The 25282-nt window shown below is 42.5% G+C and overlaps 1 protein-coding gene across 1 annotated transcript; it reads left to right on the top strand.

Annotated features, from left to right (window-relative positions):
• Window positions 1–892: 892 nt before the first annotated feature.
• LOC310926761 (sodium channel protein type 5 subunit alpha-like) lies at window positions 893–24715 on the top strand (the record flags this gene model as incomplete). The annotated part of the gene is made up of 26 exons (XM_083888949.1): window positions 893–1159; window positions 2062–2180; window positions 2776–2877; window positions 4718–4846; window positions 6426–6517; window positions 6610–6852; window positions 6954–7017; window positions 11630–11771; window positions 12895–13092; window positions 13185–13370; window positions 13447–13818; window positions 13898–14006; window positions 14715–14953; window positions 15760–15933; window positions 16057–16413; window positions 18330–18740; window positions 20498–20615; window positions 20688–20842; window positions 20963–21136; window positions 21390–21512; window positions 22007–22279; window positions 22465–22518; window positions 22602–22743; window positions 22866–22966; window positions 23075–23345; window positions 23484–24715. The coding sequence occupies 26 exons, from the start codon at window positions 893–895 to the stop codon at window positions 24713–24715; spliced, it is 5847 nt and encodes a 1948-aa protein (XP_083745075.1).
• Window positions 24716–25282: the final 567 nt, after the last annotated feature.

Consider the following 25282-nt stretch of genomic DNA (forward strand, 5'->3'; position numbering starts at 1 on the left):
TATTCCATTGTGAATACATTGAAGAAAAAAAAATCTCCAAGCTGCAAACTAGAGTTTGGTTGGGAATAGTCACAAACAATTCATGCTAACTTTTCCTTGTTGTTTTTAACTTGTTGTGTCTGTGGTCGCTCACGTTTTGTTTCTTTTAGGCTTTAGAGAACCTCCAAATGGAGATAGGGAGACATTTTGGCATTTGGGTTTTCTATCGAGTTGTTTTTTTTTTTTTTTGCAGACTGACATTGAGGCTCCACAGTTTCTTTCATTGCCCCAGAGTGATCACTGCTGCTAAATCATTGCTCGTGAAAACTCCTGATCAGAGCTACAGACCTAATCCCTGACTCAGGGCTATGGCTGTCCTAGTTTGACAGAGATGGTTGGGTAACAGAAAAGTGTTTGTCTTCGTTGGGGAGGCAGTGGATCAGCGGTGGAGCGGGTCGTCTTTCACCTGTAATGTAATAATGCCGACCACGACGAAACACTTAACCCCAAGTTGCTCCGGACAATCTGGCATATATATATATATATATAAATTAGATTCTCTTTATCAATGTGTGAATGAAATGTATGTTTTGAGGGACTTCATGGACTTCATTTGTGAGTTATCTTACAGCTGCTTCTTTAAGCTCAACACGCTATGAACCCTGCATTACTGTCACTAGCTCTCATGAGCTAGAGCTTAGAATATTCAAATAATCAAGGAACAATGCTGTTGTATTTTTGAAAAACACTCTGCGAAACTAAGGGGTTTGAAATTGTATGATTATATTTGATGTGTTGTGTAACTTTTGTATCTTTCTCCGTCTTCCATCTCTCCGTCTCACCCCTTTTTCCTCGCGCCTTTGCTCCTGCAGCTGTAAGTAAATTCGAGCACAAAGGGAAGCAGGATGAAAAGATGGCAGCCATGCTGTTACCAACGGGTCCCGAAAGCTTGCGGCGGTTCACTCGTGAATCTTTGGCTGCCATGGAGCAGCGGGTTTCGGAGGAGCAGGCCAAGAACACCAAGGTTTTCCAGGAGCCTCACAATAACGCAGAGCCACCCAAACCTCGGGTCGATCTGGGGGCGGGCAAGCAGCTGCCGCGCATCTATGGCGACATCCCTCCAGAGCTTATTGGTGTGCCACTGGAAGACATTGATCCATTTTATTACAAGAAACAGAGGGTGAGCATTTCTGTCTTTGTGCATGTGTTTGAGAGGTGGACATTATCCAAGAGCTCTGTTTGAGCCATGAAGGTTTTTTAGCTTGATACATGAATGTGATCTGATTGGTACGTTTGCATGAGGTGTTTTGATTGGCTCAAACACTGACGGTTGGAAAGTTGAAAGGTGGCGCATTATTTTACATGTAAACTAGAAAAGCACTCGGAGAGCGCAGACCTCCACCAAGGTAGCTCAGCCCCCCCACAAAATAGTGATAAAAATAGTGATAGCGTCTACGAATCAGGCCCAACATTTGAATCACTTGGTCCTGGTCCCATTGCGGACATTTCCTGTGTCCAAAATGTCATCCAAATCCGGGAGCGACTTTTCGTGTTATGTTGCTAACAGAGAGACAGACAGACAAACAAACTCCGGCAAAAACATATACCTCCTGGCGGAGGGGAAAAAATGGTCCAATGACCTTTGTGTTGCCACGAACAAAAGCTGATCAGGATTTGGCAGATTAAGCTCATGTTTTGACTGAGTTCACTGAGAGACTGGGCTGCATTTCTTTACATCTCTCGTGGATGCAGAAATTGGATTAGCTATAATAACTTGCTGGTAGATCAGTCTGCCGCCCACTAATGGTCTGCTTACGGTGAGATGAAAAAGGTCGTCTCAGGGTGTCTTTGTTTTGGCATGTGATGTGCTGCTGGGATGGGAGGATTATCCACAGAAGGGAACATATTTAAATAATTACCACATCTGTTGGGTAAAGGTTGAGCTTACTTTGGAGTTGCCTCTATTATCTCAGCGTGTGCACTCATTGATTTCTTGGAGGCAGAAAAAGTAATTTGTATCTGCAACCACGTCATTTATAAATTGTGGACACTCATTTCTGTTTTTTTCTCTTTCTTCCGCAGACTTTTATCGTACTTAACAAAGGGAAGGTCATCTTCAGATTCAGTGCCACATCTGCACTTTACATCTTTAGTCCATTACACTGCATCAGATCAATCTCCATAAAGATTTTAGTCCATTCATATCCTTTTGGAGGCCACAGTCCATGTGTATTTCTTGTGTTGGTTAATGGATTGTTTAGGTTGATCAGTGCGCTCTTTGCTAAGCTTATTTAGAATATTTAGTGCTCCCCCCCCCTCCCTATAGTTTTCTATTGGAATATTCCATAGTCCCAGTTTTGATACGGCCTTGTAATGGTCATCTCTGTAATCGCAAAAACAAATCCTCTAATATCCTGCTTTTAATCTCTTAAATGAAATAAGAGCAAGGAGATTTTCGCGTCATGTGGTTCTCCAACAGCTGACTCACGCTTCACATGCAGGAGGGGGAACCTTTCCTCTGGATCGTTATGTCATACAATAACTGCAAAAAGTACGCGTTTACACTATATTACATGACCTGTTGAAGGAGAAACTAAATAAAAAATTTTGACTGACTTAATCTCTCAAAGTTAGTGATGTAGTGAGAGAGTGATATCGTTATCTATAATCTGCATATCCTGTCGTTGTAATACCACTGAGATGGCTTATCCTAATAGATGTATTCCATAGGATTATGGGACACGCTGACTGTGTTTGTTGCATTTCTGTCTCAATTTCACAAGACACTTTCCTTAGCGCCTTCTCCACATTGTTTAGCCTGTTCATAATGTTCACTATATTGACCAACTGTTTCTTCATGGCCATGTCTGATCCGGCACCGTGGACCAAATACCTGGAGTAAGTACATACTGAGCAGTAAGCATAGATGTTGTTTAATCCCGTCGAGCAGTGGTTCCCAAACTTCACAATCCCATATCCAGACCTCCACTCATGCACTCCTTCTCCCGCACACGATAAAAATAACAGACACTACATTGAAGTTGTATTATTCCCCCCTGTTTGGGGATCACTGCTGTAGAGTTTGCTGGGACATAAATAGTTATCTGTGTGTTCTAATCTGTGTGTGAAAACTTTGCTGGGGTTTGTTGCTTTACCAGTCATGACTGGACAGTCACTTCACATGTAAGTAATATATAATGCGTGCATGTTAGATACTAAACCCAAAATGTTCCATATGCATGGATATGCATTTTTTTTTTTTTTTTTTTTTTTTAAAGAATGATAATTACCTGAAGAGTTATTAGAAATACTTTGCTGTGCATGATATGAAAGATGTGGTTGTCATCGTGATCAGTGGGTCAAATTAATTTTTTATCTCGTAGCATGCTCTCATGCTCGTTCATTTACCATTTGCAGTTTTTTTTTGTTCTTTTTTTTAATTAACTTTTTACTAGAAACAGTTGGCTTTTATTGCAATTACTAGGATTAAGTGATTAAAAAACACTCTCCGGTATGTAAACTGTAGTATAATCCAACTTTATTCATAAAGCACTTACACATACAAAAGAGTTGGCCAATGTGCTGTACACAGTCAAAAGTAAAAATTAAAAAATAGTAAAGGCTCAAAGTGAGTAGAATGCCAAAGAGAAAGTGCATGGTCACCTTTAAGCTTCCTCTTTATCTTATGGACGACTAACAGCCGATCTGCAGACCTGAAATCAATCCGAAAAATTAACCCCGGAGCCAATGGAGTGATGCCAAAATGGGAGTAATGTCCTCTCGTTTGTTTCGTTCCAGTTAAAACCCAAGCAGCTGCATTTTTGAACCAACTGTAGTCGAGCGAGTGATGGTTGTGTGGCTGAGCCCAACATAGAGCGCGTTACAGTAATCTAAACAAATTGTGATAAAAGCGTGGATTAAAATCTCAAAGCGATGCTGATCTGTGCATCAAGTTTTAAGATTACAGCCACGATACCTGAGTGGCTGAGCTTATAGCATTAAGACTTGACACAGGGAAAATGCACAGTCGAGATCATCTCTGGAACATCGCGCCTTATGATGCCAATTAGTCAGTTTTCTTTACATTTATTACACACAATACACAAATACAATATACAGGTGTTTACGTGCAAGTGTGTAAGAATTAGTCACATCCATTTGTGAGACTGCAGATTGCAACCCATAGATGTCTCTTCTGTTCACGCCTCCCTTTCCCAAGTCTGGCAGGGAACTAGAGTGACTTTTAAAAAAATATATATATTAGGAAGGATGTGGATGTTTTCATATTTGTCTGCTTGAAAATGCAAAATGCACACAGTGGCTAATTTGTCCATTCGGGCTGCCGTAGATGCCTCCGTAAAGCAAGGCCCATTGCATTGAGTATATGTAAAAGGCTTATTTTGAGGCTATAAAATATATTTTAAAGTTATACAAACTTGTGTGCGTAGTATATTCAATTCCTGCCTCCTAAATGTTACACTGTGGATCTTTAAATAGCTGTTCTCGACTGTTTGCTTAGGGAACTCCATTGTGAGGCAGAGGTGATGGCAGATTTTGTTATTGAGAGGCATGTTATTTAAAGCTAAGCTGAGATACTGTTCTTTAGTGTTCTCATTCTGTATTATTCTGTCATTGTTTATTGTAAATCATCATTCACAACACATTTTTTTTGTGGCATCCACTAAATGTGCGTTCCGTTCCCATTAACCTGTTGCATTTTACATTCTATGACCTCCAGGTCTACGTTCACTGCCATTTACACTTTCGAGTCGGCGACCAAAATCTTAGCCAGAGGATTCTGTCTGTTGCCCTTCACCTTCCTGAGAGACCCATGGAATTGGCTGGACTTCACCGTTATTGTCATGGCGTGAGTAAACGACCTTCGACTGTACGGACGATGACTCTCGCCTGGCGTTTATTACTCTTTCATTGTCTGTGGCTGTATATGTGGAGCTAAAGGATCCCCTCTCTTCATATGTATCGGTAATGTCACACTGAATGATAAGCCTGATGTAGAGGTCAGAGAGCATGTCTGTCATGATTGATGCAGGTAGAAGATTAGGCAGGTGACCTCTGGCTCCTGAGGTCATCCTGGTGTGACAGTGGCTTTGTTTGGTAACATTGAGACAAAATCACTTGTGTACGCTGGGTTTACTTAAAGGTGCATTATGTAATAAATCTAAAGCAACTGGCCATAAAATCCTCCTAATATGTCAAAGAGACTCAGGCATAATGTTCACATAACAAACTGAACTCACCAACAACAACAGTACAGCTAAAATATTTGCATTAAAAAAAATATTTTGCAGACTGCAAATCATGTTTTGGCATGTGGCGCCACCTACCGCCATCTACCAATCATTGCAGTCAGTAGAGTCTCAGCTGCCGAGCAACCACGGGTTGCCAGTTATGTCAGAAAACGAAACCTAAAAGACCTGTATTTTGAATTTGAATGTAGTAACCATTTTTGGCCACATTCTTACATATGGCACCTTTAAGATTATTGTGTTATTGAAGTGTGGGTCAGCCAACTAACTCATCTGCTATTTTCTCCAACCAAACTATGTGCTATTCAGTCTATCATCAGTATTTATTTTGCGTATAAAGGTGCTTATAATGGTTTATAATGATTTTACACTGTTATGTTTATGACATTTTTTCCATATATATATATATACAAGACATATACGGCAAAACAAGCATCAACAGTCATGGCTGCAGGTATCCATATTCTACAAAATCAGATTTATACAGTTTACAGTTCACATATCTTTCTTTATATCCTACAGCATCCATTTTTTCCCCATTTCGTAATAGAAACATCTTCCTTCCTTCAGTCGAAGCTGGTCAGTCATTTTCTCCATACAGAATATTTCTCTTCCAATCCCAAGCCATTGTTCAATGGTAGAAGATTCAGTCTTGTTATAATGGTGATCTTTAACACCCCTTATCTTCATTTATTTTGAGTAGGGCTGAGCTATTAATACATTTTTTAATTAAAATCGCAATATTGCTTATCGCAATTTTCAAACCACATGAGCCGCAATATTTATTCAAGCCAAAAATACCATATTTTAGATTAAATATTGTCCTGACCTACACATTACATTCTACAGACGAGAAACCATCTTTGTTTCACACAGATTTGCATACACGCAGGAGTCGATTTGACATCATTTTTGGTTGAAAAAACACATTTAAACTGACAATAGCCTCCTAAGAAATTACCAAAACAATACCTGAAATATATTAATTCATTATTTGACAGCAGCATTTCCTGAGTATGTACAGTAAATAGGCAACTGTTTCTCACTATAATAAACCCACTGACACATTCTATGATAGCTTTACATTTTACACACCTAAGCTTTTCTGACTTTCTTAACAACGACTGAATGAAACCGCCTAATAACCTTTTTTTTTTTTTCCTCCACACAAATGTACAGATATGTAACCGAATTTGTGGATCTTGGAAACGTCTCTGCGTTGAGAACCTTCAGAGTACTGCGAGCCCTGAAAACCATCTCCGTGATCCCAGGTGAGATGTCATCCCACGTCCCCAAACAGTAAAGCTAAATTCACCAGTCAGCTCAGACGCTCAAATATATTGTCCCCGTGTGCTCCTTCAAGGTCTGAAGACCATTGTTGGCGCCCTGATCCAGTCTGTGAGGAAGCTGGCCGATGTGATGATCTTAACCGTCTTCTGCCTCAGCGTGTTCGCCCTCATCGGCCTGCAGCTCTTCATGGGGATCCTGCGTCAGAAGTGCGTCCGCAGTCTCGCGCACTGCATCAACTCCACCTACAGCGCCAACGCCTCCTTTGTCTGCAACAACGTGACGTGGAGCTCCAGAGCAGACTTCGTCAGCAGTGAAGGTCAGCCCCAAAAACACATACATCCGCCCCAGCAGCGTTAGGCAGTGAAGTTTAAAAAAACATTCTTGAAATGTTCTTTTCTTCTTTTGTTGTTGTCGTAGATAATTTCTACAAAATCGAAGGCGCAAAGGATGCCTTAATATGTGGATTTGGAAGTGACGCCGGGTGAGTGAGCGTCCTGCTTACTGCTTGTTAAGCTTCTGTGTGCTATTACATAATATCAAAAATGTTTAATGGCTTTTGATCTCATGCATCAGCAGGCTTCGATGCAGAAGGTTTTCACTGAACAGCAACAACCGCACAATACACAATAAAAGCTTCGTATATTTAAAATATTTGACCTATCTGAGGGAGGGGTGTAGCGTGATAGAGAGAGAAAGACAGAGAGGGTGAATACAAGACAACATGTGGTGTGGATAATCACCCGCTGGAACTGGAACCCTCTGCTGAGAAACATGGAGTTGTCAGCTGGAGGGAGGGAGGGAGGGAGGGAGGTCTTTAGAGATTTCATCATCTCAAAAGCTCTGTGACATGATTAGGTTAAACAGGGCAGGCCAGATCACTGTGGATTTGTATACTACAAGCGTATTGTTTGTCGAGAGGAGATCCTGTATTGATTTATCAATCAAGTTAAGTCAACGGTACAATACTGTAATGCATAACATCGCAATATAAACAAAGGTCTGTTGTCAATTTGATCTAAACTAGACATTTCCTCTTCTTATTTTCCAGGGAGACCCTACCACTGTAGCTTTAAATCTTTTAATAGGAGACATTTTAGGCGTCTCTGAGACCATATTTTTGCATTGGAATAAGGTAAAACTGATAGAAAACTGACATTTTACACTGCAGTAGACAGAGAGACACAGCTTTAGGTCTTGGCTGAAACCGCTGCCCCCTACGACCAAAGCGTATGTTTTTGTCTAGAAAATGCGCCAGAACTTTGAAATTCTGCGACTTTTTAGACGCCAAAGGTCAAGATATTAAGCAGGTCAGGACGGAGGACATAAAATACACAGGATGCTTAATCTTTTGAGTGTATTCCAACAAGTAATCCCTGAGTAGATTTCCAAATTAAAGCTTTGGATACATTATGACCACACACACACACACACACACACACACACACACACACACACACACACACACACAAAGTGACACTCAAGAACACACACAACACATGTGCATGTACATTTTCAAAAGATATCTCCAGCTTCACTGGTTACAAGTTTGTGATCCATGATTTGCTCAATGGTTCCAGCTGTTTCTCATCACGCCGTCTGCGGAGTTCCGGCGAACGCTTATCCCTTCACGTCGTATCGCCACTGTACATCGAGGATTATGAGTGATTGTTTAGACACGTTCGACTTTTACCCCTTGGCTGTCGTGAGCATGGAAGGCCATCACTTCTGCACGTCTGTCCAGGACGCAAGGAAAACACTTTGTTGAGATTGACAGATGACCAGGAAAGGACCGCTACGAGACTAGCAAAGAGAAACGTGGAATACAAATATGTGATCACTGCGCTATCGGACACCATAGTCAGTGTTTGGTTTCATTTCATACGTTGTTATGGATGCCGTAAAAGCAGGGGTCTCAAACTCTTTGACTACTAGTGCAGTGCCCGTAGGAAGTATGTATTCCTATAGTGGGAGCTGAAGAAGATTTTTCAGTTATGGTAATGCATGATAATGAAGGCTAACATAAGACAAACACTGTGCAACCTCATTAGGCACAACGCAAATCAAATGTGCCTTGTAAAGAGATTCCATCATGGCTGACAGTCACAAAATCTAGCTACGCTAACGCTAATCGTAGCCTCACTAGCTTACGTTTGGAAACAGGTTCGCCAAGTTAGCCGCAAAATAATAGCGTGCTAATCCTAAATAAATATGTGGGTTAGGGTTCGTTTCAGTACCATATTCTGCGTTGAACGCGTGAAAATGTCTCACCCACCGTGACGACAGCCTCTTCTCTCCCACCTCCTTGCTCCTGCCTACCCGTTGTTGACACTCTGACAATCCTGACGGTGCACCTGCGTGGTGCAGCGTCAGAAATCGGAAATCAAGGATGCGCACCATCGGGCCGCGCTTAACCCATATCCAAAATCTTACCGCGATCTGACTAGCGGTCAGCGAGATATGCCCGTCACAGACACACAGACACAACTATAGATAGATAGATAGATAGATAGATAGATAGATAGATAGATAGATAGATAGATAGATAGATAGACAGACAGACAGACAGACAGACAGACAGACAGACAGACAGACAGACAGACAGACAGACAGACAGACAGACAGACAGATAGACAGATAGATAGATAGATAGATAGATAGATAGATAGATAGATAGATATCCAAACAAACACTTTTATTTGGATTTGGCGACGTTGAGCGGCTTTCGTGTACGTCTGTCGATTCTAACGTTGCTTTCATTTTAAGTGACTTGCTCCTAGAGTTCCCCCGGGGGAAAAGTCGTTAGACGCCGTTACTAGATACATCGCTCCTATATAGAAAACTACAAACAAACACGTCTGTTGACACGTTTTTTTTTTTACCGTCACTCTGCATCTGTCATTCGGATCATTGGGGTGATTGGTTGGTTGTAGGGTTGTCCAATTGCGTACAGAGGTGTTTAAATCTACGTCCGTTGGTCACATCTCCTGAGAGTGAGAGGCCTTCTGGGTTTGCCTGGCTCACATCTTTGTGTTTGGAGTCACATTTTTTCCCCAGAGAGAATCAACATTTTTCATCATTAATTTTCCTTTAATCTTAAATCAAACGTCATACCCTTTGTTTTTTAATTACAGTGTATTCACCCACTGACTACATATTGCCTTTTTGCTTGATGCGCACTCATTGTTGTCAGTTACATTAATTGTTATGAGACAATTTTTTAAGTATGTGGAGTAACTGAATTAACACTAATCCCGAGCTCCTGACACAGCGAAGCATAAACGAAACGAAAGCACTTGTTTGACCACATATTGTGGCCGTCGCTCTGCCCCCGGGTCGTCGGCGCTCGATGTTGTCTGTGGATGTTGTCTCAGCTCCGTGGAGGCAGAGCAAATCCCAGGGCGAGTACATATGGCACAGCAGCTCTCCTTGAGGACTCTTAACTCGGGGTAAATCCATGCAAGTGCAGTCTCCAGGGCAGTTACCATGGAAACCTGTGTGGCATTAGCCCAACAGGTAGTTTGTTTTTACAACAGCGTTTCACAGCTGTGAAAAAAAAAAAAAAAGTTCAACGGAGGAATCATTGATAAAGTTGTAGTTTTCTTTAATTGAATGCTTTGGCAAATGATTTTTACTTTCCATCAGATTGTGGCATGAAAAGTAAAGGTGCGTTATGTAATAAATCTAAAGCAACTGGCCATAAATGCTCCTAACATGTCACAGAGACTCAGGAATAATATTCATATAACAAACTGAACCCACCAACAACAACAGTACAGCCAAAATATTTGTATTAACAAAAAATTTTTACAGACTGCAAATCATGTTTTGGCATGTGGCGCCACCTACCGCCGTCTACCAATCATTGCAGTCAGTAGAGTCTCAGCTGCCGAGCAACCACGGGTTGCCAGTTACATCAGAAAACGAAACCTAAAAGACCTCGGTATTTTGAATTTGAATTTAGTAACCGTTTTTGGCCACATTCTTACGTATTGCACCTTTAACATTGAGTTCATTAATTTATTCATTTAAACCAGGAAAAATTTAGATTAAAAATCTCTTTTTCAAGTTTGTCCTGGACAAAACAGACAATCAGCAGCCATACATGCGATACAAAAACATCACAATTTTAATCATAAACAGAATCATAAAACAACCCATAAATCATATTGATATAAAGATACAAAGTGCTAAAACCCAATGCAAAGAGGTATGATTTAACACTAATTTGGTGTATATTAGTGCAATTTATTTCAATTTAATGATTTTTGCACTTAACTTAATCCATTCAAAGTAGCACGATGACTGGACTAAGTTAAAATTAGTCGACGTATCATTTTGTGCAGTGACAGATACCAGGGACAGAGCACTGTGTGGTCCTTCAGGACGGCACTTTCTCTCTATCTGCAGCTACTATGTTTGTCTGTTGTGTCGTGTTGAGTCTGATTAACAGAAGGCTCTGGTGTGTGTGTGTGTGTGATGGAGGGGAAGGCAGACACAGCCTCACGCAGCCTCCTCCTCCTCCTCCTCCGTCCTCACTGCTGGATATTATTACCGAGCATTACCGCTCAGCTGGCCGTCCGGCGAGTTCTGCAGCTGTTCTCGCTGCGGCGTTCACCCACACCCAGCTGTTTCCTAGCCATTATGAAATTATTCTGCACACACACACACACTGACATGGCAGCCCACGTGTTCTCAGCTGCTGGACTTAAATATTCGCAGTAATGCCACTATGTCGACAATGAAGACCAGAGCGCTGGAAAACTGCAGTTTGATATTCATCTGGCTCTCAGTGTAATCCCTTTTTGCTCTGGTGCGTTTCAGTGCTCCTGCCTGGAATGAATGTTAAGTGCCCTCTTCAGTTGAAATAATGGTGATGATAGCAGCATCGTCGGTACTTACTGACTCATCCACTTCCCTCCTCTGTGGAGTCAAAGCCAACGGTGCTCCATGTAGATACCACAGCTCCACTATATCTGTTTCCCCCCCCCCCCCCTGCTTTTGACTCACTTGTGCACAAACTTTGTTGACCAGTCCTCACTTTCACTTATCCGTCACCTGCTTTTTTAAAAATTATTATTCTTTGTACATTACAGGAAGTGTCCAGATGGATTTGACTGCCTAAAAATAGGAAGAAACCCAAACTATGGCTACACCAGTTTTGATTCCTTTGGCTGGGCCTTTTTGGGCCTTTTCCGACTCATGACACAAGACTACTGGGAAAAACTGTTCCATCAGGTGCAAAATCTGAATCTGTGTTTTAATCTGCTGTATCTCTGATGCTTTCGCTTTGATATGTAGCCACTAAATTGTACATTTTAAGGCACTATCATGTATTTCAGCGTGAAGATGGGTTTAAACAAAGGTCCAGTGTGTAATATTAAGGATGGTTTAGTGGCGGAAATTGAATATACTCACCATAGGGTTAGGGTTAAGTGTTTATATAGGCCAGGGGTCTGCAACCTTTAGTATTAAAAGAGACACTTTTGTCCTTTCTCCACCCAAATAACGTAATCCTGTAATTTGACCGTTTGCTGCAATTATGAAATCTAAAAAGTAGAAAAAGAAAACTGTTGACATTTCATTACTGTTTTTATCCCTTTGAAATAAATATTGAAAATTTTTAAAGGTACAGTATGTAATAAATCTAAAGCAACTGGCCATAAAATCCTCCTAATATGTCACAGAGACTCAGGAATAATGTTTATATAACAAACTGAACTCACCAACAACAACAGTACAGACAAAATATTTGCATTTAAAAAAATATTTTGCAGACTGCAAATCATGTTTATGTTTTGAAATCATGATTTGGCATGTGGCGCCACCTACCGCTGTCTACCAATCATTGCAGTCAGTAGAGTCTCAGCTGCCAAGCAACCACGGGTTGCCAGTTATGTCAGAAAACGAAACCTTAAAGACCTCGGTATTTTGAATTTGAATGTAGTTACCGTTTTTGGCCACATTCTTACATATGGCACCTTTAAGGATTTTATATACAGTAGTTACCTGCTGTTTTACCTGCTGCAATTATGTGGATCCAAAGATAGACTTCATAGGATAGGATAGAATTCTTCATCTACAAATTACTTAATTTAAGTTGGACGAAATATTAAACCACTTTCATTTATTGCCGTGATGCAAATGAAGAAAAACATCCTCTCTGGTATTTTAAGGCCACAGAGGTTTCCTAACATGCTTGGGAAAGGGAGGAATGAGCAGAAGAATCCTTTACCATTAGATGTTACCAAGTCCTCCACACTGCACCTTTAACAGAGCAAAACTTGAAGCTTAGAATTTTAGACCGTCTGTCCTCAAACCTGACCAGTTGACTTCGCTGACTTCATATCTGCTTCCTCAGACTCTGCGCTCGGCTGGGAAAACCTACATGGTTTTCTTTGTGCTGGTCATCTTCCTGGGCTCCTTCTACCTGGTCAACCTCATTCTGGCTGTAGTGGCAATGGCCTATGAGGAGCAGAACCAGGCCACCATAGCCGAGGCCTGGCAGAAAGAGAAAGAGTTCCAGCTGGCTATGGAGCACCTTCGACAGGAGCAACGAGTAGGTGCAGAGCACGCCGACCACAGGTATCAACATGTGTGCTTTAAACTTGGGACAAATGAAACAAATATCTATTTATTTTCTGTTTATAGCTCGCGGCGAAGAGACAAGTCCAGGAGAAAGACTCTGTGTTATCCCCAGAGCTGTCTCCACTCTGTGTGAGGACGGGAAGTACACATCGAAACAGCTTTGGGAGGAGAAGATCTCACAGGATGTTGTCGGAGGAGATGGAAGAGGAAGCTGCAGACGAGAAGTTTGACCAAATGGACGAGCCGCTGGTATGTCGTAGCCAATGGACTGGTGTTCTGATGTTCTAGGTCTTTGGAGCTCATCCATCCTCTTGTGTCTTTCCAGCCTCCTCTCTCTCCACTGCCTGTCCACCCTCTGCTGGCCACGCTCTCGTCTCACCCGCTCAGCACCAGGCGAGGAAGCCAGATCAGCATCTTCAGCTCTCTCCGGACGCGACGCAACTCGGAGGCCGAGTTCGGCGACGACGAGTGCAGCGTCCACGGAGACGCCTTCAGGAGTCGAGCCAGTTCGACAGCAACACACTGGAAGAGGAGGACGGGCAGCATGATGAGTCACTGTTCTCAAATCTTCCCACCCAGCCTCGCCGTCAACGGCCGTCTCAACAGTTCCCTAGACCAGAACGGTGTCACCTCTGTCGGCCTTCATGCTGCCACCTCCATGCCTGCTCACAGCATGGAGAGGATCAGAGAGGACACAGTGAGTGTAACTGCATAATCCTGCATTCTATTTACTTTAACAACGTCACTAAAATCCCTCGATGTCGTCTGTCTACCAGAAGTCCATCAATGCAGAGGACTCAGTTCCCAGACCTCTCCCACAGTCTTCTCCCCTGCACAGGAGGAGAGGACTGAGCTCTGTCAGTTTCTTCAGTGATGCCATGGACGGTGAGTTCTCCTCATTATTTAAGAAATAAACAGGTATAGGAAAAGGTGTACTTTACTTTCTCAAACTCCAATATCTGTGTATTAAATATGAACCACAAACTGATGGTTTCAGGTTCCAAATCCACCCTAGCAGCATCCCTACCACCCGTTTGGGGTCACCTATACAATATTTTTGCTTTTTCCAGTGCAAGTCACACTTTTATTCATCAAAAGAGTTGCAGAATGAATAGAAAACAGAGTCAAGACATTGACAAGATGAGAAATAATGATTTTTATTCTCGTCAAAGAACCAGCAAAACTGTTTTCAGCTGTGCTAACATCATTGCACAAGGGTTTTCTAATCATCCAATAGCCTTCTAACACGATTAGAAAACACAATGTACCATTAGAACACTGGAGAGATGATTGCTGGAAATGGGCCTCTATACACTTATGTACATATTCCATTAAAAATCAGACGTTTGCAGCTATGTATAGGGTGTATTTCTGATTAATTTAATGTTATATTCATTGGAAAGAAGTGCTTTTCCTTCAAAAAATAAGGACATTTCTAAGTGACCCCAAACTTTTAAACGGTAGTGCACATAGAGAAAATCGGTTTAATTTAGTTTATTAATCGTGAGCAAAGGATTTAGGGTTGTCTAATGGCAAGATAAATCAACAAACAAACAGACAGACAGACAGTCTGACCTTGGTGTGTCTTTGTAGAGCTGCAGGAGTCGAGGCAGAAGTGCCATCCCTGCTGGTACACATTTGCCAAGAAGTACCTGATATGGGAGTGCTGCCCCTGGTGGCGGACGATGAAGGCGTGGGTGAAGATCATGGTGATGGATCCTTTCCTGGATCTAGGCATCACTATATGCATTGTGCTGAACACCCTCTTCATGGCTTTGGAGCACTATCCCATGACCGAGGAGTTCGACACCATGCTCTCAGTGGGCAATCTGGTAAGAGGGGGGTTTTAATGACAGGGAAAAGGCAGATATTGAGCAGTTATCACACTCACACTAAGTGCTGGTAGGTGGTAGACGAGCAGTGGAGACCAAGTCAAGAGGAAACGACTCTCATTCAGATAAAGATTTCTTTGTTTTTATAGCCAGTGATGCTGAGGCTCTTCTGTGATAATACTTCTGGTTCTGCTTTATTTTGGTGCCATATCTAAGAATGTGGCCAAAAACAGTTACTACATTCAAATTCAAAATACCGAGGTCTTTTAGGTTTTGTTTTCTGACGTAGCTGGCAACCCGTGGTTGCTCGGCAGCTGAGACTCTACTGACTGCAATGATTGGTAGACGGTGGTAGGTGGCGCCACACGCCAAAACATGATTTCAAAACATAAACATGATTTGCAGTCTGCAAAATACATTTTTTTATGTAAATATTTTGTCTGTACTGTTGTTGTTGGTGAGTTCAGTTTGTTATATGAACATTATTACTGAGTCTCTGTGACATATTAGGAGGATGTTATGGCCATAATGCACCTTTAAGATGCAAATGAGTCTCTGTTTTCAGGCATTGAACAAGGGATCAACTTTTGCAACTATTTTGGTCTTGTTTTGACTTTTACCAATCCTGTATGTGTGATGTTTGACATAAATAATTTGCTTTCCGTCCAGTTATTTAAAGCACACACAGGACAACTTCTATGGCAACATAGACACATCAGCACACGAGTATAAATGCTCACAACAGTGCAGAACGCTTGCATTGCAAGTATAGACCGCGATTGTTTCTGCTTCTGTTTTATTTTCAGGTGTTCACGGGGATATTCACAGCGGAGATGGTGCTGAAGCTGATTGCTCTGGATCCTTACTACTACTTCCAGCAGGGCTGGAACATCTTTGACGGCATCATCGTTTGCCTCAGTTTGATGGAGTTGGGTCTTTCTAATGTGGACGGTCTGTCTGTTCTGCGGTCCTTTAGACTGGTAAATGAAATCTACCAACTAGATTTACTTTTTGTAAACGTTATAGTCTTTTTTACCAGTGTTTCCCAAAAATGATGTACAGTGAACCATCTGCGACATGCAAATTCTTCTTCTTTTCATCAGCTGCGTGTGTTCAAACTGGCAAAGTCCTGGCCGACTCTCAACACTCTCATCAAGATCATTGGTAACTCCGTGGGGGCCCTGGGAAATCTGACGCTGGTGCTGGCCATCATCGTCTTTATTTTTGCCGTGGTGGGAATGCAGCTGTTTGGCAAAAACTATCAGGACTGTGTGTGTAAGATCGCCGTTGACTGTCAGCTGCCTCGCTGGCACATGAAGGACTTCTTCCACTCTTTCCTCATCGTCTTCCGGGTCCTGTGCGGCGAGTGGATCGAGACCATGTGGGACTGCATGGAAGTGGCAGGGCAGCCCCTCTGCATCCTGGTCTTCATGCTGGTCATGGTTATAGGGAACCTGGTGGTGAGTGCTTTTTATGTTTATGTTTAAATATTGTCAGTGTTATTTATGACCAGCTATAAGAACTACAAACGTGAACAACACGTCATAATAAATCAATAAATCAAACAGACAAACGTTAACCCTTTAACACTGAGCGCACTTTGCATTACGGCAATTCCAGCGGTTTCTGAAAGCTGATATTTGCAAGACAAAACCAACATGTGGTTATTACGGTAATTTCACTCGCGCTGTTGCAGGAAGCTGGAGAATCAGCGTTTTTGGCACCGGAGAGGAGAGACTACATACTGAAGTTTCCATTTTTTGGCCTGTTTTGGACATTGAGACTAAGGGCCAATTCCTATCTTAACCCTCAAGCTCAACCCTTAATCTTAACTGGCCCTCAAAACCAAGTGTTGAGGGTTATTTTGTCACTTAGAAATGGGACACCCCTTAAATGCAGATACGTCTTCAGACTGTAGGGGGCAGAATAACGCGAAAGCTGTGTCCAGTCTGTCAACTCCAAAAAAAGAAGAAGAAGAAGAAGAACGCATTTACGTCACGATTATTTATTATGATCCGTTTGTCAGTCAAGTTATTAGGTTGTCAGTTAGTTATAAGATGATACTCATACAAATACCACAACCACGGACATATTCAGCTGACAGTTACCACACACCACGGCTTATTGAAAAGTAAACGATAGCGAACGATCGCTTGTCCGCACCGGCCGGCTATTGACAAAAGATCGTAAAATAAAAATAAATGTTATGCAACAATGACGTCAGTAATCCATAATATGGGCCTAAACTAAGATAATACAATGGTTTTCATATTTTTTATATCTCTATTAACAAAGAAAATACTTAATTTGTAGCGTACTCGTTTCGCTGCTTTCGGCGCCATCTTTGTTATGTGAAAACACGCAACGCATTCTGGGTAGCCCTTGCTCCCAAGGGTGGTCTCTAAAAATCTCAATATTGAGGGCGATACAGCCCTTAAGCTTGCCCCTCAACTTAATTTTCCTGAGAATCGGGACAGCACTTGCACTAGAGGGAGCGCGCATTTTTGAGATTGAGGGTTAAGCAAGGAATTGGAATTCACCCAAGGACTCAAACAAATTATGTTATTTTAAATGTGTTGTATTGAGTCCTATATTGGATGGTGGCAGGTGATACGGAGAGGAGAGAGGCTGAGGAGGAACAGATAACGGTGTGTAAGTGTGGAGGAGCTTGGTTTGAATGTTGAAAGAAGGATTTCAACAGGTGAAATGTCACCTTCAAATGCACACATGCACAGTCCTGCTGCTGTAAAACCAGATGTTATTGGTCTTTTTTGTTGGATTTATTTACTATAACAACAACGTTGGTGTTTCAGCGTTAGGGTTGAATATTTCCAGCTTTAATCTTAGCAGTGTACACACACTAAGCTCTGACATAACGGTTATGTCACAGCGTCATGCTAACTGTCCTTTAGATTAGCATTAACAGACTTCGACACAGATCAAGTCTGGACGACATGTAAACCATCTGTCATCTGTACTTGCTCTCGTGCAAACTGCAGCCACAACATACACAACATCTCTACAGCAGCAGCGGCGACGGCGGCGGCAGCCTCACGCTGAGCAGGGCTGACGAACCTTTCCGTAGTTCTAAAGTTGAATTCAGGAGATTGAAACATGAATGTACAGTATATGCAGCTGTTTCTAATAAAGTTGTCTGTTTTGACACTTCTGTGACTCGGCATGGCTTGACTCTACTCGGTTTGCTATCGGGCACGTCGTTTTCCGTTAATGTTGTACCTACTCAACTGCAAGAAACTGCCGTGTTTTATACGTGACGCAAACTAGTGTCGAGCAAAGCGGTTGTTTTCATAGCACTTTACTGGCCAAACTTTATTCGTAAGACCTACTGTTTAACGTAATATTTGTCTGTCCACAGGTGCTGAATCTTTTTCTGGCCCTGCTGCTCAGCTCCTTCAGCTCCGACAACCTCTCTGCTCCGGACGAAGACTGCGACCTGAATAACATCCAGATCGCCATCGCCCGCATACACGCCGGTGTCTCCTGGCTCGTCGCGAGCGTCGCCGACCTCCGTCACCACAGCTCCGAGCGCCAAAGGCAGAAAGCCAAAGACGGCGGTCAGGCCCTCAAGCTCATTGGCAACCACGTGGAAAGCAACGGCGGGATCTTTGTTTGCTATGGACAGACGTACGTCGTCCCAGAGGAGGACAGCTACATGACCAACCCAAACCTGACGGTCATCGTTCCCATCGCGCCCGGGGAGTCAGATGTGGAGTTCCTCGAAGAGGAGGAGATTTCGGAGTCGTCCGAGGATGAGGACAACAAGCCAGTGAGTTTGTCGTGTGTGGAAACATGATGACTGACGCCAAACCTTGTGGTCATTCAGTATTGGATCGGTATTGATACCAAAATTTCCAGTATCACCCACCCCTAATATCAGCTAAGATCGCCCACCCCAAATGAATAGGTGATTTCCCCGACACAGTTAAACTTTTACTTACTTGAACGCCCCCTACTGACCAAACTTGAAGCTCATGTGACCCCCAGGTCATTTGACTTGAACCCTACTTTAGAGGCTACATTACAAATACTACAAACGCTAATTTACTCTCTTTAACCAGACATTTCAACAACGTCACGGCAAGAGAAATCCACATTTTAACACCTGACACAATATATTGACTTTTAAGTCTCCATCAGACTCAGTATTGATATGCATCATCGGTCTGTTCTTTTGCCTCTGCTCAAGAAAAAATTTATATTTTACTTTACAATGGAGAACACTCACTTTTTAAGGTTGTTTGCCATATTATCATTTTGCGATGTTTCCTTCTTTCCTCTTGTAAACGTTGTTGCCAGAAAATGTTCAGTCAAAGGATTCATCTGTTTGGCTCACAGGTTTAAGTGAAATAACATAACCACCAAGAATCTGTGCTCCGTGTGATTTGATGTTAGAGCAGGGACACAGGGTGAGGCAGTGGTGGCCGTGGGCCTGGGAAGTGGACGCAGATGTGGAGACTTTCCAGATGCATAAGCTGTTAATCTGTCAAGCAGACAAGGTGAACTCTGATTGAGACGAGTGCCCTGGGTCGAAAAAATTAACTTGGGAATCCAGATGTTTTTTTTATTTCTAAGTTATTAATAGTCCTTTTTTTTTTTTTTAGAAAGCCTGATGAAGACACATATTATCTTTAACTGGTCAGTTTTCATCATTTTACTATGCGAATGCTGATTAGGCTGCATGCCATCATTGGGTGATGCTTTGCTCATTTAGCACCTGACTATATGATTTAGACCAGTGGTCTCATTTTGCATCATAAATATGTTTTTTTTTATATATTGTGAATCACCTTTATTTTGAAAGGACAGCAGGCCAGATGTGGAGGTGGGTCCTGCAGAGGAGATTAAACTGAAACAGCTGAATCAGGCAGAGTCAGGCAGGGCCGGGCTGAGCTGAGCTGATCAGGCTGCAGTCTGGCACGCTCTCTGCTTCTTTGCCTGCCATGCTTTGCTCCACACCATCCCAGAATTAGGCATCGGGCAAATGGAAATGAAAAAAAAAAAAAAAAAAAAACTTAACCTCTTCTTCTCTGACCCTCTTTTTGGAGTCCCTGCTCGAAAATGACACGCCCAAACGAAATGGAGTATATATCTGAAATGACAAGCTCTATGTCAATTATCTTGGTACCAAAATGAAGATAACACTTGTGAGATTTGCAGGTTTCACTGTAGATGCCACTGTTGCAGATGGAACCCAGCATAAATGAAGGATTTTTTCCATCAGTTGTTATACAATATCATATAACAACTGGTGGAAAAAATCCTTGTAAATCCTTTATTTACAACATAACATTAATAACATTGTTAATTTCACGAAAGAAGAGACTAAACGGCCTTTGCAGACGGGCGCAGGTAAACGTTAAATACGTTTAAATGTGTTAAACCCAGTACTCACTAACTATGAGTCACTAACCAAACATTGTACTTTGGTGAGAGCTGTCACAATACAGAGCTGTGTTATTTTTGATGACAGCTGCAGAGTATCGTGTAAGTTAGCCACCAACAGTGATGTTTGTCATCTCTCAGGAGAAGATCAGCCTCTCCGACGGAAGCACGGTGGACCTGAGAAAGCTTGGAGATGAGCTCGACGACACATCAGAGCTGGCTGAGGAGAGCACGGAGCCGGAGGACTGCTTCCCAGAAGGTAATACAACATTTTTTTTACTTAAGTTACTGTCCTGTATGTTTTAAGCTGTTCCTTTTCACTTTATCTCAGTTTGCGTGAGCCACTGTCGGTGTTGCAACATCGACTCCAGCCGTGGTTCGGGCGAAGTCTGGTGGCGGCTGAGAAAGACCTGCTACCAGATCGTAGAGCACAGCTGGTTTGAGACCTTCATCATCTTCATGATCCTACTCAGCAGTGGAGCCCTGGTGAGGCAGTCTGCCGTCAGTGTGGTGTGCTTTCTAATCAGACGGTTTTCATGCGGGTTAAATAGACAATGTCGAAATGTCCCAGTGATGTTTGCGTTGTGTCGTCTTGCACTCATGCAGGCGTTTGAGGACATCTACATTGAGAAGAGGAAAGTGGTGAAGGTGGTGCTGGAATACGCCGACAAAGTCTTCTCTTACATCTTCGTGCTGGAGATGCTCCTCAAGTGGACCGCATATGGCTTCAAGAAATATTTCACCAACTACTGGTGCTGGCTCGACTTTCTCATCGTGGACGTAAGTGAATTCAGCTCGAGCCGTGACTCGCCTCCTTGTAGCATTTCCAGTTCCTTGAGTAATGTGGCAAAAACAAAATACTAATTCATAGCTTAATGAATGAGATGTTGCTTTTCCACTGTTTTCCACAATATTTATGTATTTCCTTTTACATAATTAGAATAATCTGTCTTTCCACCCAAAGGTTTAAACACAGATGTTAATTAAAGTGGTACTCCTTTCATAATCCTCATTATATTAATTCTCTTGTCAGGTGTCCTTGATAAGCCTGGTGGCAAATTCACTTGGATATTCAGACTTTGCTGCCATCAAATCCCTGAGGACGCTCCGCGCTCTGAGGCCTCTCAGAGCTTTGTCCAGATTTGAAGGCATGAGGGTAAGAAATCACATTTCTCATATTCTCCATTATTATTCTTTAATATTAGCATGATTTTATCCAGCAAAGGGGTTTTGTTTTCTTTCGAGTTTGTTCGTCTTTTATATCTGAAGACAGGATAGTACTTGATCGTCGAGCCTGATTTGGACAAAATTAAGAAAGTCATTCCGAGATACTTTTTGTTTTTGAGAAGAAAGTCAGCTCGCTGTCAAAGTGCATCAGGCAAATGGATAATTTCCTGAAATTCAAAAATTCATTAAAACTATTCCTTAAGAGGTTTCCAAATATTTTCAACGGATCCTTGTTCAGGGCGACGCCGACTATTATGATGGTGAATTTCAAGTCATTCCGAGAAACTTTTTGTTTTTGAGAAGAAAGTCAGCTGAATGTCAAAGTGCATCAGGGCAAATGGATCATTTCCTGAATTTCAAAAATTCATTAAAATTATTCCTTAAGAGGTTTCCAAATATTTTCAATTGTTCATTTGCCATCAGGTGGTCGTGAACGCTCTTATAGGAGCGATCCCCTCCATCATGAACGTGCTGCTCGTGTGCCTCATCTTCTGGCTCATCTTCAGCATCATGGGAGTCAACCTGTTTGCCGGCAAGTTCGGCAAGTGTGTGAACAGAACCGGCTTCATCCACAGCGTCGCTGTGGTCAACAATAAGTCCGAGTGCCTCGCCATGAACAGCACCCAGTTCTACTGGACCAAAGTGAAGGTCAACTTCGACAATGTGGGAACCGGGTACCTCTCCCTTCTGCAGGTGGTGGGTTTCTTCATGTGCTTCCGTCATGTGAGGAATTAGTATGTCCAGGCCAAAATAGTCAATTTAACCACTCCCAAATGCACTATGTATGGATTGTATTTGTTTTTCAATCGATTAAATCAGTGTTTCCTTGTAAAATGCAGTGCACAGTCTCTAATTAAGTGTAAGGATGTGTTGTGTTTCAGGCTACATTTAAAGGATGGATGGAGATAATGTACGCAGCGGTTGACTCGAGAGGAGTAAGTATGTTTTCACTCGCGTAGCTCACTGTTTTATTACAAACATGTTGAAGTCAGGACTTACAGAAAGTGTTTGTTTCCAGGTGGAGGAACAGCCCGTTAAAGAAATCAACCTCTACATGTACCTTTACTTTGTCATCTTCATCATATTCGGCTCCTTCTTCACCCTCAATCTCTTCATCGGCGTCATCATTGACAATTTCAATCAGCAGAAAAGAAAGATGAGTATTAACAACCTCGGATTTTACAGCTTTCGTTCTTCATGTATTCCTTGAGATTAAGATCTCCTCCACTGGAGAGAGACTGGAGAAAAACACAAGTAACGTGGTCATTTTTGCTTTACTTAGGTGGACAGGATATCTTCATGACAGAAGAACAGAAGAAGTACTACAACGCTATGAAGAAGTTAGGATCTAAAACGCCACAAAAGCCTATACCAAGGCCTGCGGTAAAAAAAATACAATATTATAAACATATTAATACGTGTGTATTCCTCTTCATATTCATACGTTTTCTGTTTGCTGCCTGAATCCTTGTTTGTTTTCCGAACATCCAGAACGTTCTCCAAGCGTTCTTCTTCGACCTCGTGTCCAAACAAGCCTTTGACATCATGATCATGATGCTCATCATCATCAACATGGTGACCATGATGGTGGAGACGGACGAGCAGTCGGAGCGCATGGAGTCCGTCCTCAACAAGATCAACCTGGTCTTCATCGTGTTCTTCACCACCGAATGCCTGATCAAGATTTTTGCCTTGCGTTGCTATTTTTTCACAGTTGCATGGAACATCTTTGACTTTGTGGTGATAATTCTCTCTATCGTGGGTAAGTAAGTAGTTGTGTTTTCCTACCAAGGAACCAGATCTAATGGATTAGTTTCAGAATATTATGCCCTAAAAACTGTGTATGGAAGTGGGTTTTAGGGGGCAAAGCAAACCTAAAGTCTTTCCTCTCTCGTTTCAGGCATTGTTCTCGCTGACATCATTGAGTCCTACTTTGTGTCTCCGACCCTGTTTCGAGTCATCAGACTAGCGAGGATAGGACGTGTGCTCCGACTTATACGCGCCGCCAAAGGAATAAGAACGTTATTGTTTGCCTTAATGATGTCCATGCCAGCGCTGTTCAACATCGGCCTCCTGCTCTTCCTTGTCATGTTCATCTACGCCATCTTCGGAATGGCAAACTTCGCCTACGTGAAGAAGCAAGACGGGATCGACGACATGTTTAACTTTGAGACTTTTGGAAACAGTATGATCTGCCTTTTTCAGATCAGCACCTCCGCAGGCTGGGACAACCTCCTGAGTCCGATCATGTCCAACTCCCCCGACGAGTGTGACGTAAACTTCGTCAACACTGGCACCAACACCCGGGGAAACTGTGGCAGCCCGTCCGTGGGCGTAGCTTTCTTTGTCAGTTACATTATCATTTCCTTCCTCATTGTGGTGAACATGTACATTGCTATCATTTTGGAGAACTTCAGCGTGGCCACGGAGGAAAGCACGGAGCCGCTGAGCGAGGACGACTTTGAGATGTTCTACGAGGTCTGGGAGAAGTTCGACTCTGAGGCCACGCAGTTCATCGAGTTCTCCATGTTGCCGAGCTTTGCCGACACCTTGTCGGAGCCGCTGCGCATCGCCAAGCCCAACATGATCAAGCTGATCTCCATGGACCTTCCCATGGTCAGCGGGGATAGGATCCACTGCCTGGACATCCTGTTTGCCTTCACGAAGCGCGTGCTCGGAGAGTCGGGCGAGATGGACGCGCTCAAGCAGCAAATGGAGGAGAAGTTCACGACGACGAACCCCTCCAAGATCTCCCACGAGCCGATCACCTCCACGTTCCGCCACAAACTGGAGGAAGTGTCTGCGGTCATTATCCAGAGGTGTTATCGGAGGCATCTAATGCGGCGGCAGGTGAAACATGCGTCCTACCTCTACAGACAAATCAACTACAAGACTGTGACGGACGTGGAGAGTGCTCCAGAAACAGAGGGGCTGATCTCCTCCATGATGCAGCATTACAGGCCTGTGCGTGCGGAGATTACACAGACCGTCGAGGACAGTCTAACGTCCTCGCCGCCATCGTATAACAGCGCGACGCGGACAGATAGCGATTCCTCGCCGCTTCTCAGGTCAATATCCAGAGACTGTGTCGTCGGGGAGTCTGGTGAAAAGCGCGAGGAGAGTTTTCTTTGAGACTCTTGTGTCCGTTTTGTCGACAGCAAAGATTATAGCTTAAGAATAACCCGCGGTCAAAGAGGCGAACATGCTGCGGAAATGAGCAACATTTCTAAGTAAGTCACAGTTTAAACTGAACAAACCAGTAATTATCTTAACCAGAGAGGAACAGAAGTCACTTTTGTAACTGTGTGGACAAGATGTTCAACATTTGGAAGCAGACAATTGTTTACCTATATACCACAGGCTTGAATGTGGTATTGTTTTAACATCACCTGATGACTATAGAAATGTTCGATTTAATAATTTAAAGCACAATAATATCAGAATTTTTTTCAGATATTATCATTATCATCATTGTTATTGTTATTTATTTGGCAAATAAACTGAATTCACCTTTTATTTTTTACTTTTTTTAAATACCCAAATTTGATCCGAGTCAGAAATCAATCAAGCATAAAATTCAACCAGTAAAACAACTGTTCAGGAATGCAAGTAAATAGCTATAATTTGACATTTTAATCAAGGAATAATAGTGTGCTTTACTATTTCTTTCTGTTTCTGAAAATGCATGGATAACAATAA

The sequence above is a fragment of the Microchirus variegatus genome (assembly GCF_963457635.1).
Source record: "Microchirus variegatus genome assembly, chromosome: 5".
NCBI classification, from domain to species: domain Eukaryota; kingdom Metazoa; phylum Chordata; class Actinopteri; order Pleuronectiformes; family Soleidae; genus Microchirus; species Microchirus variegatus.